The sequence below is a fragment of the Zonotrichia albicollis genome, chromosome 1 (genome assembly GCF_047830755.1).
Source record: "Zonotrichia albicollis isolate bZonAlb1 chromosome 1, bZonAlb1.hap1, whole genome shotgun sequence".
Lineage (NCBI taxonomy): Eukaryota > Metazoa > Chordata > Aves > Passeriformes > Passerellidae > Zonotrichia > Zonotrichia albicollis.
The window spans coordinates 86,621,532-86,634,109 of record NC_133819.1 but is presented as its reverse complement, the minus strand read 5'-3'; the positions used below and the strand labels follow the sequence as shown (position 1 = coordinate 86,634,109).

The following is a 12,578-nucleotide window of genomic DNA, read 5'->3' as shown; positions in this document are numbered from 1 at the left end:
AAGAAGGACAAAACCGTATTGGGTTTTTGCTTTCATGAAGTCCAAAGAAAACTGAGACATGACATTTTGCTCTGCCACAATCACAGTAATGGCTGGTGCCTCCCAGACTTATGGGTACTCAGTTTTTAAAACAGTAACTATGAAAGCCAAAGATTCTTTTAGGGAAGAAAGCAGTAATGGTGGCTGTCACATTGGTGGAGGCTGGAGCAGACACTTTGTTCCTTTGCTTTGAAAGGAGATGGAACATAAATGAAAAAGAATAAAAAATCCCAACATGGAAACTGGTTTATATCCTAAAAGATTCCAAACTGGACATAAAATTAGTCCTTAAAACAGGTTGATGACAAACGTTTCCTAGATTCTCTAGATAAAAATGGAGACAGGAAGTAATGTCCTCAGTCTATCAGGATGAACAGACTGAAGAAAAAAAAATTATCCTCTTTTTTTTTGCATTCATGCCTGACAATAAGCTTCTCAGTGTGATTTAAGACGCCAAGAATCCAGGTCATTCTGCCTAGGTAAGTATCACCTTCTCCTTTGAGTTACTTTTTAAGTCATTCATTGGAACTCTGCCATCATCACAGGAAGTTTTGGCATGTAGACAGCTAAATAGATGAATTTGTCATTTCATGAAAGAACAAGAAGTTGCTAGAAATGTGCAGAGTCTGTATATAAGCAGGCAGAAAATTGACCTAATTGTCACTTCTTCATTTGTAATTCTCTGAGACTGATCTTCTTGAGTCTGAAAAGCAACTAATGGCTTTGAGTGCTTTAACAGAGCATTGGCAGAACAGGAAGAGCTTGGGGAATATACTCATCCTCAGCACAAAAAATTCTTCAGCTGGTTTTGTTGCTATAAATGTTGAGTGATTTGAATGCAGACAGCAGCGTTAGCTTGGATTTGTATCCATGAAACAATGACACTTGCTGAAGCTTGGAGATTATTTAGCTCCCTTTCACCTGAATTCATTTTAGCTCTTGGACCCCATTTAATTCCTTAGAATTGCAAAGCTTTGTCATAACTCTGTACTATTACCTTTGGACTTAGATAGATTGTTATGAATAATTCAGGAAAAAGTATGTCTGTCACTCCACCTGCATAGGACATTTTTTGGATGTATGCAGATTACTCTGTCAAATTACTCAGATTCCTATTAAGCTGTGATGGGTTACTTCATTTGCTGCAGCCCATAATTATGAAATGAAAGGGTCAAGCTGTGTTGGCTTTGACTTCTGCTTTCCTGACTTTTTTGACTTTGAGATAGTTATTTAGTGCTTCTTATTATATTATATGAAGACTCTGTGGGAGATGTTCTCATTAGCTATTTCTTCCTGTATTGAATCTCCATTATACTTACAGTAATAAATTTTTTTTTTACACTCACATAATATATTTCAGAGCAGTGCAAAATACTGAATGGGCCTTGTAGCACTTTAGTTTGTCAACTGTGGCTATATAGCTCCCTGACAGTTATCACTGATATTAATTTTGAACAGAGTAAGAGAATAGCAGAAATAACTGTTCAGTTGGGAAGTGCTGATGTTTTAAAATGGTAGTGATTGAAAAATGTTTTTACAGAGCTACCTATTAAATATAAACTGTAAAGAAATAAAAAATATTCTGCAGTGTACTTCAGGATAGAAGAAGTCGAGTAGAGTGCTATCTACCTTTTAAAAACAATTTTTAGGGACAAAGTAGTCATATAATCAATGTTTCATATATTAGTAGCCGAGTTCTTCAGCAGTAGCTGAATACAGAAGTCTCAATAATTGCATGGCGTCATGTTTCCCATTGTTGTAAATGCATTTCACAATAATGTGTGAGCATGGCAGTAAAATGTATTGCTTGCCAATAACTACATACCAGCTCTTTATACTGGGGAATATTTGGTATAGTTACCTAGGGTTAGTAGTACTTTTCTCTTCAAGCAGTAGTGCTGAAGTCAATGCTTTACTCAACAAGAACAAACATCACAACCTGTACATCTTTCAAGTACAAATATGTACTTAACTATGATACATTTGTATTCAAATGTGTTTCAAAGTTCTAGGCTGGGATGAATACATTGCTTACATATAATGTAATCACACAGCAGTCTTGTGCATGCATAAATACAGTTAGCATGATGTTTAAGAGGAGAAGACTCTGATAAAGTGAGGAGGCTGTGTTGATTCTGTATCATAAAAAGATAGACTATTAACATCTATGAAACCTCGTTTCTGCTTTATTTGAGGTCTCACAACTGACATACCCCCTCCCTCAGCTGAAGTTGCTCCTCCAAGTTAGATAAAGATAAAACCTCCCCATTTCCTTGTGCTCCTGTGGGTATTTCTATTACTGTAGAACAACTGTAAAATGGAATGAAAATCCAAATCTCACCACATCTGGAAGTGCCAGGCCAAGATATTCTCAAGTAAAGGAAAACAAATCTTGGTTCTCAACAGTTTAACTGATGTTTAAAATCTGATGTCAAAAAATATTCCAAATAATTTGTGTAGCAAGTGACCTTTAAATTGAAATTAGGCATATGAGTGATTCCTGGTACACTTTTATTTCTTCAGTAGATAAGCTACACCTCTGATGAATATAGCATTTGTCTGTGCTTTGTCATAAAAAATGAACTAATAAACTAAATTATATTTTATCTGTTCAATTTTTAAATTATTTTTGATTAGGATTGTCTGTACTTAATCTGCATTAATCTTTGCTCAAGTAAAAAATTAAAGATTTTTGTTTTCTTCTAACAGGGACCATTCCATGGTAAGAACCTCTAAGATCTCAAATAAGAAATGTCCAGTAATCAATCAAGACATTGTTTGGACCAAGGACATAATACTATAAAGTAAATGATATATCCAAAATGATTTAGTGGATTAGCTGTTTTGTGCACACTTCAGCTGCAATGCAGTATAGTCTGTTGCTACATATTTCATAAACCTCTGACTATTTTAATTAATTTCACATAAAATGGAATAGAAAGCAGAGCTTTCCCTTTATGGAAAAGTCTGCTGCTTTGAAGTGTATGAGTCCAATAGAAAATAAGAAGTGTATACGTTTATCTGAAAGGAAAGCCATGGTAGAATGGTTGTTTTCAATCAAGTGAAATATTTATTTTCTTCTAAGAGCTTAGATATTTTTGGAAGAGCTTAAAAATGAAAGTGGCTCCATTTGAGGGAAAGAAAACTGAATGTAACTTACATGAATTTTAAAAAGTGTATACAGTGGTAAAATATTGATAGTATATACATCAACTTTTTTAACAGCAGTAAGAATTTTTATATGAATAATCATATTGTTCCAATTTGTAAAGAAATGCATTTTCTTCAGAAAAAAGTATTTATAACTTTTCTTGCCTGCAACTTTGAAGTAATTTCACAATATGTGTGCTGTGAAATTTTTTGTATTCAATTTTTATTTAGCAACATGCTAGCAGAAAAATGATGCATCAGGGTTAATTATGTTCCATTACATATATTAATCTACGCTGTGATTTTGTGCCTTTCATTGGCTCTCAGTTTAAACAGAAGTAACTCAGAAACCGTTAAACTTGCAGTTTGTTTTCCAGAGGATATTTAATAATTTAAAACATCTGAGTTTTTTATCTTGTCCATTTCTGTATTGCCATCATATAGAACTGACCCTCCTGTATATCCATGTACTTTTGCATCACTGTGAATTTTATGGTATCAATGTAGAAAATTAAAATTTATATTGATTATAGGTTGTGTATGGAGTGGTGAACAAAATCTCCCCAACAAAATGTACAGAATGTTAATTTCTACATAACAGACAATGGAGGCACTGCCATTTTAATCCTTGATTCAAAGCCAATGATCAAGCACTTGAAGATGACAAACACACATTCTCTGATACACCCATGGTCTTTCTAAAGCCTACACAACAGTGAAACTATCTGGTGTCTCTATAGTCTGCTTAGATTTAAAAGTCAAGTTCCTTTTGAAAATAGGATTGTCGGTGAAAGTAGATTAATTCTAACAAGTATTGAAGATATAAGTTAGGTGACTGGTGTAAAACAACTTAGGAAGAAACACATCTGGATGAGTGTTTTATTTAATTTATCATGCACAACATCTTATAATGAGATGAGTCATTCACTGACATGCCTCTGTCTCTCCACACACACTACAGGGAAAACTAAGCTTTGATTTGAGAGCTAGCCTTAGGTGGGAAACTGGTAGAGATAAAATCCACATATAGAAGTTTAGGGCTTTTTGCTTCTTCTGCTCAGAAACTTATTCTTCAGCTTTTAGGAAGTAAAGAGATAGCAGGAAGAATAGAACCAGAGAGAAGGAGGAACAAATGAGCACCACACTCTTCCTAGTCACAATTCCTGGTTACCTTGTTGATTTAGCCTCCTTTTACATGCTGGTAAGCAATCAAATGAAAGCTCAAAATGCTTTACCATACCTGATTGTGGACTTTGTTTGGGGATTTTGGCTGCTGCTTCGGGGCTGGAGGTGGCACGTACACGCTGATTGGCGGAATTGTGGATGCTACTTGGGACAGCTGCTGAGATGTTTTTACGAGGTTTCATGTCTTGCAACCACATTGGGGATGCCTCAAAGGCTTGCATTCGCCGAGAGTGGCTGTTAGCATTGACTTTGAGAAACGCCTGGGCCTTGTATTCCTGAAGGTCTCCATAGTTGGCATCGGTCACCCTGCACTCATACAAGCCTTCATCCTTTTTCCTCACTTTTGAAATCTGCAGCTTGTGGGAGATGTCGTTCCCTTGTACTTTCACTGTCTGCAAATTTTCCAGGAAAAAAAAAAAGAAAACAGAGAAAAAAACATTGTCATGAATTCTTCTTTCTTAGGAAAAACTCTATGGGCATAGCACCAATTTACTCAATGGTGTGATTGTGCTTACTGCAGGGAAGTTACATCAAGGATGAGTATGGCTAACTGTATCTGTGAGGATGCCTGACATCTTCGTTCCAAATCTGCTTAGATAGTTTGCTCTGAAATTTCATTAGCCTCAGAAAAAAAAGCCCAAGCTACCATGTTCATTCCAATTAATTGCTTAAGATCATGAACATTCTTAATGAGCTTTCTTATGTAAACCTAGTATCCATGTAGTTTATTGGTTAAAGCTTTCCAGTTAGTTGGCTTTATTGAATAATTCAGTTTCCAAACTAGTGCATTAACAATTTTGTTGGACATGAAGATTTAAACCATGTAAATAACTATTTATTAGATTAGCTTGTACTCTTCACTATATTGAAACTATATTTCACATTCAGTTTTTCTCCTTTAAGTGTGTCTAAATTTTTGGTATTTTTTTCTGTTAATGATAACAAGACGCATTGTGTCAGGTTGTTTCTTTTGTCTTGTTTATCTGTGTACTTATTAGAAGCACATGTTAAATGTTGCCAGCTAAAAAAATGCTCCTGATTTATTTTTAATTAGTTCTAATATCTGAGGGCAACATAACATATTTTTATTTCTGATAATAAAAACACACATGAGTAAATTATATACCCAGAAATGTGTGACAGGTATTAAGATGCATTGGGAAAAGTTAACACAGATTCCATTCTGTATGCTCATCACTTCAGAGAATTTATATTTAATTAATTTTCAATTATTCTCTATCTGAATTAATATCTTTTGCCCCACAGGAAGGCAGTCAAAAGGTATTCCATTGGATATAAATATTCAGCTCTGAACAACTCCTGAACCTGGTTTACTTCCACCATTACATAAACATGGATGCAAAGGTTGCTTTGAGTCATATCAGTGACAGCCAATAAGGAGACATCATGATGAATACATGATGGATCACAAAAACAGAGAACCACTAGATAGAAGCTAGACACATGTTATTGGGCACTGTACAATAAATTGCTTCTGACAGCTTGGTCTACTGTGGTAACTAGTGTTGGCAAGGCACCTATTATGCCTCCTTGATAAATTGAAGAGCAATACTCGTGAATATGTCATTGCTGGATGGACTTTATAGCCTGTTGTGTTGTACCCAGCTCTGAATTTATACTTGGCAAAGGGAGTTGAAAGTATAGATTACGTACTTACAGGCATAATGTATGCAATATTAATTGCACAGAAAGTGCTGGATAGTTATTTAAATCATATTCAATAACAATATATATCTCTACTGAACAATTCGTGTTCAGCAAAAGGATTAAAGAAGATTCATATGAATGGAAAGAGTATTGGTAGGTCATATTGTGACTTCATTTGTTCCTATGCAAGAGCCTGAAAATTACCAGTGCTGCATAGCCCTGGTTAAAAACAGAATTGTTTTTGACTTTTGCATTTGAAATTTAGGAATTCTTGCAGGCAACACATATGCATGTTTTCAGTTTGTGCTGCTTTCTCATTTAGAACAGACAGAAATGGTGTATTTCAGCCCACATCTATAATTTTAAGAAATATTTATTCAATGTACTTTAGTTTTCTCTTCATTATGATAATTTACATTAGTACCAATGCAGCTGTGTATGCCTTTAAAAAAACAAGGCTACATTGTAAAATGTAGATAAAAAGTAGATTTAGACATCTACTAATGTTGATTGTTTTTATTACAAATATAAAATAAATTTTTTATGCAGGGTTATAGGAGCACCATAAATACCTTCTCATGAATTAATATTATACATAATGAAAGAGATTTGTAACTTCAAAGATGAGACAAGCTTTATAGTCTATATTGTGTCTCAGTTCTTATGGATTACTTCAGGGATTTCAAGGAATGAATTATGTGCTAGTCCTATGTCTAGTAGAATAGTATCCAAGGACCACATGAGAGCCTTATTTGTAAGATAGTCTACAAAGCAACTGAAGATATGGTCCCTGACACAAATCGTTTCTAGTCGATGGTAAGAAGTAGCACAGAAAATGTAAGTTTGGCTATAATATGTATTGTATTGAACAAGGCAAACCTGAGCCCCCATTTATAAATGCCCTGCAGCTATACTTAGGTGTACTTTGACCTGATGTAATTATCTGGTTTGTTATTTGTAGGCATCAAAAAACAGCTGAATAAAGGATTTGTCAGAAATTATTCCCCTTTATTTGTTGCTGTTTTAAGCTTTGCTGGTACTTAAAGCCTTGTCTGCAGCTAAAAAACACTTCCAAAGCGATTATGCCAGAGAAAGGGAAAACCCCTCTGGGCTCAAAGGGAATATTCATGCTGCAGTATCTGCTTAGTATCTCTGTCTTTCCACTGCAGTGAGCACCACACCATCATCCCACCACCACACATTTCTTGGGATGCTGAGGGAGGAGGACCTGACCTATTCTGAGGTCAGGAGCAGCCTTCTGGCTGTGCCTGACTCAGGACACGAGTTGGCTGTGGAAGGCATCCTCTCCCTGCAGGGAGCAGCAGCAGGGGGAATAGAGCAACGCTGCTTTATAATTCTGTTGAGATAAGATTCTGGTTTAATCTCCAAGCACCAGACTGGTAACTGGTGTCAGAATCTCACTTGTGTAAAACTGAGTCTCTGTGGCAAAGAGTTGAGATTGCTCCCAATGGGGAGGTTTTGTCCAAAGCCTTTCTGAGCTCTCTTTCTGCCAGTGGGTATGGACGTGACAAAACGCCCATCTCAGCAGTCGCACACCCCACTAAAGGAAAGTGCAGCTTCATGGACAAATTTCAGTCTCAGGACAACTTTGGAGGTCTGCTAAGGAAGACTCAGCAGTTGCCCAGGGCAAATGAGAACAAGAAAGGCAAGGATTGGTGCAGGCTGAATTTTTCACAGGTACAAACAGGGTCTGCCAATGGACTTTGCCTCGACCGTGCTGGTCGATGCCTCCACGTCCAAGGGTGTGGGGGCTGCACGGGGAAAGGCTGCCCTAACACCCTCTGCCAGGACTGTCAAGGAAGTAGTCACAGAATTATAAAATCAACTATTTAGGTTGGAAACGACCTCTAAGACCATTGAGTCCAACCGCTGAGCTGCGGGCTGCCAGCCGCCCGCAGTCTGCAGTGGGATGGGGAGGAGATGCGGGGCAGGAACAGCACCCCAGGAGGCCCTCACTGGGGAAGGGACCCCCGGCCGGCGGGGACTGCCCGCGCCCTGCGGCGACACTTACGCTGATCTTCGTGCCGTCGTTGTCCAGGTCCCGCTCGGGCAGGAACTCCATCTGCAAGGAAAGGAGCGCCGCCGTGGGTCTCCGGCCCTCTCCCCGCTCCCGCTCCCGCCCCGCCGCGGAGCCCGTGGAGCGGCGCGCCGCGCCTGCCACCTGCGGGCCGCGCCGGGGAGACACAGGGAACAGCCGGGAACAGCCCGGAAGAGTCGGGAACAGCCGGGAACAGCCGAGGACAGCCGGGGACAGCCGGCACGGGCGGCCGAGGGACGCGGACCCGCGGACCCTCCGCCCTTCCCGCCTCGCATGGGCGTCTTTTGCCGCCCCTGGTGAGGAGACAGCAGCGGCCATAGGAGCGTCCCCACATGGCAGTGTGAATGGACATGGCCCATCCTGTCCCACTCAGAAGGATGAAATCACGCAGTTGACTGATTTTGGGTTTTAAATTCTTTAAGGGCATTGGTAACCCCCTGCCTCCCCAGCCCCCTCCTGCGTGTGCCCTCCTGTGGCAACTGCTTACGGAGTTAGGGCTGCCAACTCCACTGCGCTAGCTGGAAATTGGAAGGCACGTGTAGGATCTTGCCACATGGGAAATATAAAATTCTCACGAGGAGCAATCTTTGAACAGCTGCTTTCCAAGGGAAAATGAAATAGGGAAAAGCAACAATAATAATAATAATAAAAATAATAGTAATAATAATAGGGGAAGGGGGTGTCAGGAAATAGACTTTGGGAAACCTATATGGTTTTGTAAACAGCCCTAGCTGCATCGTGGAAGTGACAGACACCAAAAGCACCAACCCTTGAGGTGGGCATTTTTCTCTGCAGGTTCCTGCTCTGTCATTTCATAGTCAAAATTAAGTCCCTAGGGAAATGCAGTGCCTCTCTCTGCTCCTTCCCTCTGCTCTTCCTTTCTTTCGTTCTCCCCTTTCCTCCCCATCCTTTCTGTAGCATTCTCCACGTGGTTTTAAGACCCCATGGCAGAGGATGAGTACCTGAGTGCCTGTCACCTCAGCTCCAACCTCTGGGTCCTCAGCTGCCCGCAGAAACCACCACTGGATTTCAAGGTACACCGAAGTAGAGCCACTTTGGAAAGCACAAGACATCTCCACATTCTGCCCTTCAGTGGCCGTGACATTTCGGGGAAACTCTGTGAATTTTGCTGTAAAACAAATGCATAACATATTGCTAACTTCTAATCATTTATGCTCTGCTTCTTGTGTTGTGTTTTTTTTTCTTATTGTTTCCTTCCACTCCCCCCCTTTTAAATTCTCTGTTTTCTTTTCTTATTCCCACTCTCTTCATTTTTTATCTCTTGAGTGTGCCACACATTATCTCCCCCAGTTTTTCTCACACCCGGGTATGTTTTTCCTCTCTTATGCACAAATCCACCCTCTTTACACTCTCAATTCTGCTCATGGGAAATGCTATATATCCCTCTGCTTGCTCCCATGAGCTGGTGAAGTTTCACATAATTAGGTCCAAATACCCTTGGGCAGAATGCAGTATTTCACCAGACTCACTGAGGGATTTTGTACAAGACCACTTTAGGAGAGGAAAAAATCAACCTAATTTATTGTATTTTGTAGGGCTGAGCTGTAGACCTGTAAATTGTTAAACATTCCACAGCTAGCTGAAGCAGCTGTTGGCACAGGAACCTCTGGGTACTCTTCTGAGTAAGTGTTACAATCACTCCTCAAATGTCCTTTTTAAAGGCCTTACCTGACTTAGCTGCTCAGATTCTGAGAACCTCTGCTTGCATAATCAGACCAAAAGGGAATTCACCTTCTGTTTCTCAGTCCCAGAAGACACTTTCTAGAACTAACCTTCATATTTGTATCTCAGTCCTTCAACAGGATCTGCCCATTTCAGTTTACCACTGCTAGGTATAAAAGCTAATGCTGATAGACATTGTCCAAGGCATCAGTAATTCTTTAAGTCTCAGTCTTTAACTTCATTCTCATCATTCCTATCACTCACTTTAAAATTGTGCAGCATAATGAATCATGATAGTCAAGTGAGGGGGACTGCAGACAAACAATCTAATAAATAAATGTGGTGTTTCAAGAAGAGGAAAAATTGGAAAGACTCTTCAAAGTCGTTTTCTGTTATGAATTGCTACAGATTGACTAGGGCACATTATGATCTGAAGGAAATGTCATGCATAAGAAATATTGCTCATTGTCTCCTCCCCTCTTCCCCTCTCTATATTCAGTCTTCCTAGCCAACCTGAAATTGGTGGGATATTTTGGTAACCAGTATTACTTCTCTTTATCCTTACATCTGTGCCTGGCAACAAATACTTTCAAAGCTTCTAGCTTTATATTCCACGATGCCCCTTTTTCAGACCCCCACCCCCACCAGCCAGCCATTGCTAGTCACCGACTTAAACTGCCAAAAGGACCGTGCATTTTGTGTGTTCGGTGCTAGTAAGTTTGTTTTGGGGTTTCTTTTCCGTTTACTCCTTCTCTTCCCTCCTGGTCAGTAAGCGTGAGCGGCGTGGGGACACGGAGTGGAACGCTGCCGGCATCCCCTCGGTGGCACCGCCAAGCGAAGCCGCGGGGAGCTGCGGGCAGGGGAGGGAGGGCAGCCGGGGCAGCATCGGCGGGCAGGGGAGGTGGGAATGGGCAGCAGGAGCAGGACCGGGCAGGGGCAGCGGGCAGGAGCGTTGGGAAGGGGCAGCAGGAACAGGACCAGGCAGGGGTAGCGGGCGGTGGGAATGGGCAGCAGGAGCAGGAGCCGGCGGGGGCAGCGGGCAGGGGCGGTGGGAGAGGGCAGTAGGAGCGGGTCCAGGCAGGGGCAGTGGGAAAGGCAGCAGGAGGGGAGCAGGACCAGGCAGGGGCAGCGGGCAGGGGCGGTGGGAGGGGGCAGCAGGAGGGGAGGGGGACCCGGCGGGGGCAGCGGCAGCGGGCAGCGGGCAGGGGAGGTAGGAGGGGGCAGCAGGAGCAGGAGCAGGCAGGGGCAGCGGGCAGCGGGGGTAGGAGGGGGCAGCAGGACCGGGTAGGGGCAACGGGCAGGGGCGGTAGGAGGGGGCAGCAGGAGCAGAACCGGGCAGGGGCAGCGGCAGCGGGCGCGATCTGTCCGTGGTGCTGACGGCGGCGCCGCAGCCTCGGGGTCCCGAACGACCGGCTCCTGCAGAGCCGGGGCTGCTTGGAATGCAAGGCGCGTCTTTCGGCGGAGAGGGAGGGAGGGAGGCGACGGGGGTGGGGGAGGTATTCAAAGAAGTCGATTTTGTCTTTTTCTCCCTTTTTTTTTTTTTTTTTTTTTTTTTTTCTTGGTGGGGGGAGAGTGGTAGAAGTGCACATAGTCACGGAATAGGAATGAAAGTCTGACTGTGAGGATTGCAGGATAATAAGAGAGGAAAGGGAAAGCAGCACGGAAGGACACTGCAATATTTTAAGGGAAGCAGTAGGTTTAGCCAGCCGGTACTTGGTGTGAATGCAATAATTATGCATGCACGGGTAGGTGTTTATTGTATGCAAACATGCCTCTGTAACAACATGCACAACTCAAACACATGCATGCCCGTTCCCCAGCACCCCTTCACTCTTCTGCAAGGTGCCTGCTATGTCCCTCTTTGCATTTGGGTAACGGAAGCCTTTTCTATTTCTACTTTGGGGAAACTTCTCACTTCTTTTCCTATTTACAGGTAATCTTGTCTGTAAAAACTAAATGTAAACCTGATGCTTGCTGTTCTCATCTCTTACACATTTTCTTTGTTTTTCTTCTTTTCCCCTTTCTTCCTTCCCCCCCCCCCCACCCCCCCAGCCTGTTTTCAGTCTGTTTTAGCATAGAAAACCAGACACACACATATTTGACAATAAATGATCTTACCTTGGGTAGAAAGTCCTTGTTCAATATACATAACTGAAAAGAAAATGAATCCAATATAAGCTAGAAAGATCCCCATCATTCCAAGATGAAGAAGTCACATCAGGGAAAAAAAAAAAGAAAGCCAAAGGTGTCCTTAGAAAAGAAAGAACTGATATATAAGTGTATATATGTATTTCAAATATCTGAACAGAAAGAAATGTGCAATGTTACAAAAAGGCTCTGTATTGTAGACCTGGCTGCGACACTGGCAGCATTCTGCTGCTCAGTGGAGTCTTTTTCTTTGAGAAGAGCGAGTATTGCAATACAGCGTGGTTCAGATGAGCTGTCTCAGGCGCTGTGTTGCTTGAAGTCCAGATACAGACTAAAAAAAAACACAAACCGTTGAAAAGTGGGTATCAGCTGCCTTCTGTGCCTTTTTTCAGCTACCTGGCAGCTTCGTCCAACGTCAGCTCTTGCTGCTCAGGATGGCGTGATGACTGCCCTCCCTACACACTGATCCAGCTTGGGAAGAGAGGAGTAGGGGAGAGAAAAGGAGGGGGGCAGGGGGGGGGAAGAGAAGTCTACTGTGCTTGTATTGCCACAACTTTTCCTTCTAATGGCTGCAATAATGCCTTTAACCCTTCCCTCTCCCTCCTCATACTCTACACCTCTACCTGTCTAACTTCTACTGCCTCTG

The 12,578-nt window shown here is 41.9% G+C and overlaps 1 protein-coding gene across 7 annotated transcripts in view; it reads right to left on the bottom strand.

The window, feature by feature from the left end:
* The window catches only part of VSTM2A (V-set and transmembrane domain containing 2A), a 47,557-nt gene extending 35,113 nt beyond the window's left edge, over positions 1 to 12,444 (bottom strand). For 4 of the 7 annotated variants that reach the window (XR_012581420.1, XR_012581423.1, XR_012581422.1 and 1 more), the window contains exons 1-4: positions 11,903 to 12,398; positions 9,064 to 9,230; positions 8,075 to 8,125; positions 4,430 to 4,766 (exon numbers count right to left, since the gene is read on the bottom strand). Coding sequence is in view for 4 of the 7 variants with exons in the window: in XM_074546288.1 (XP_074402389.1) it covers positions 4,430 to 4,766; positions 8,075 to 8,125; positions 9,064 to 9,230; positions 11,903 to 11,981 (634 nt within the window). In the remaining 3 variants the exon portion in view is untranslated. Of the gene's footprint in view, positions 1 to 4,429; positions 4,767 to 8,074; positions 8,126 to 9,063; positions 9,231 to 11,902 lie in introns of all 7 variants that reach the window. The other 3 variants (XM_074546293.1, XM_074546304.1, XM_074546299.1) reach the window with 1 other exon arrangement.
* Positions 12,445 to 12,578: the final 134 nt, after the last annotated feature.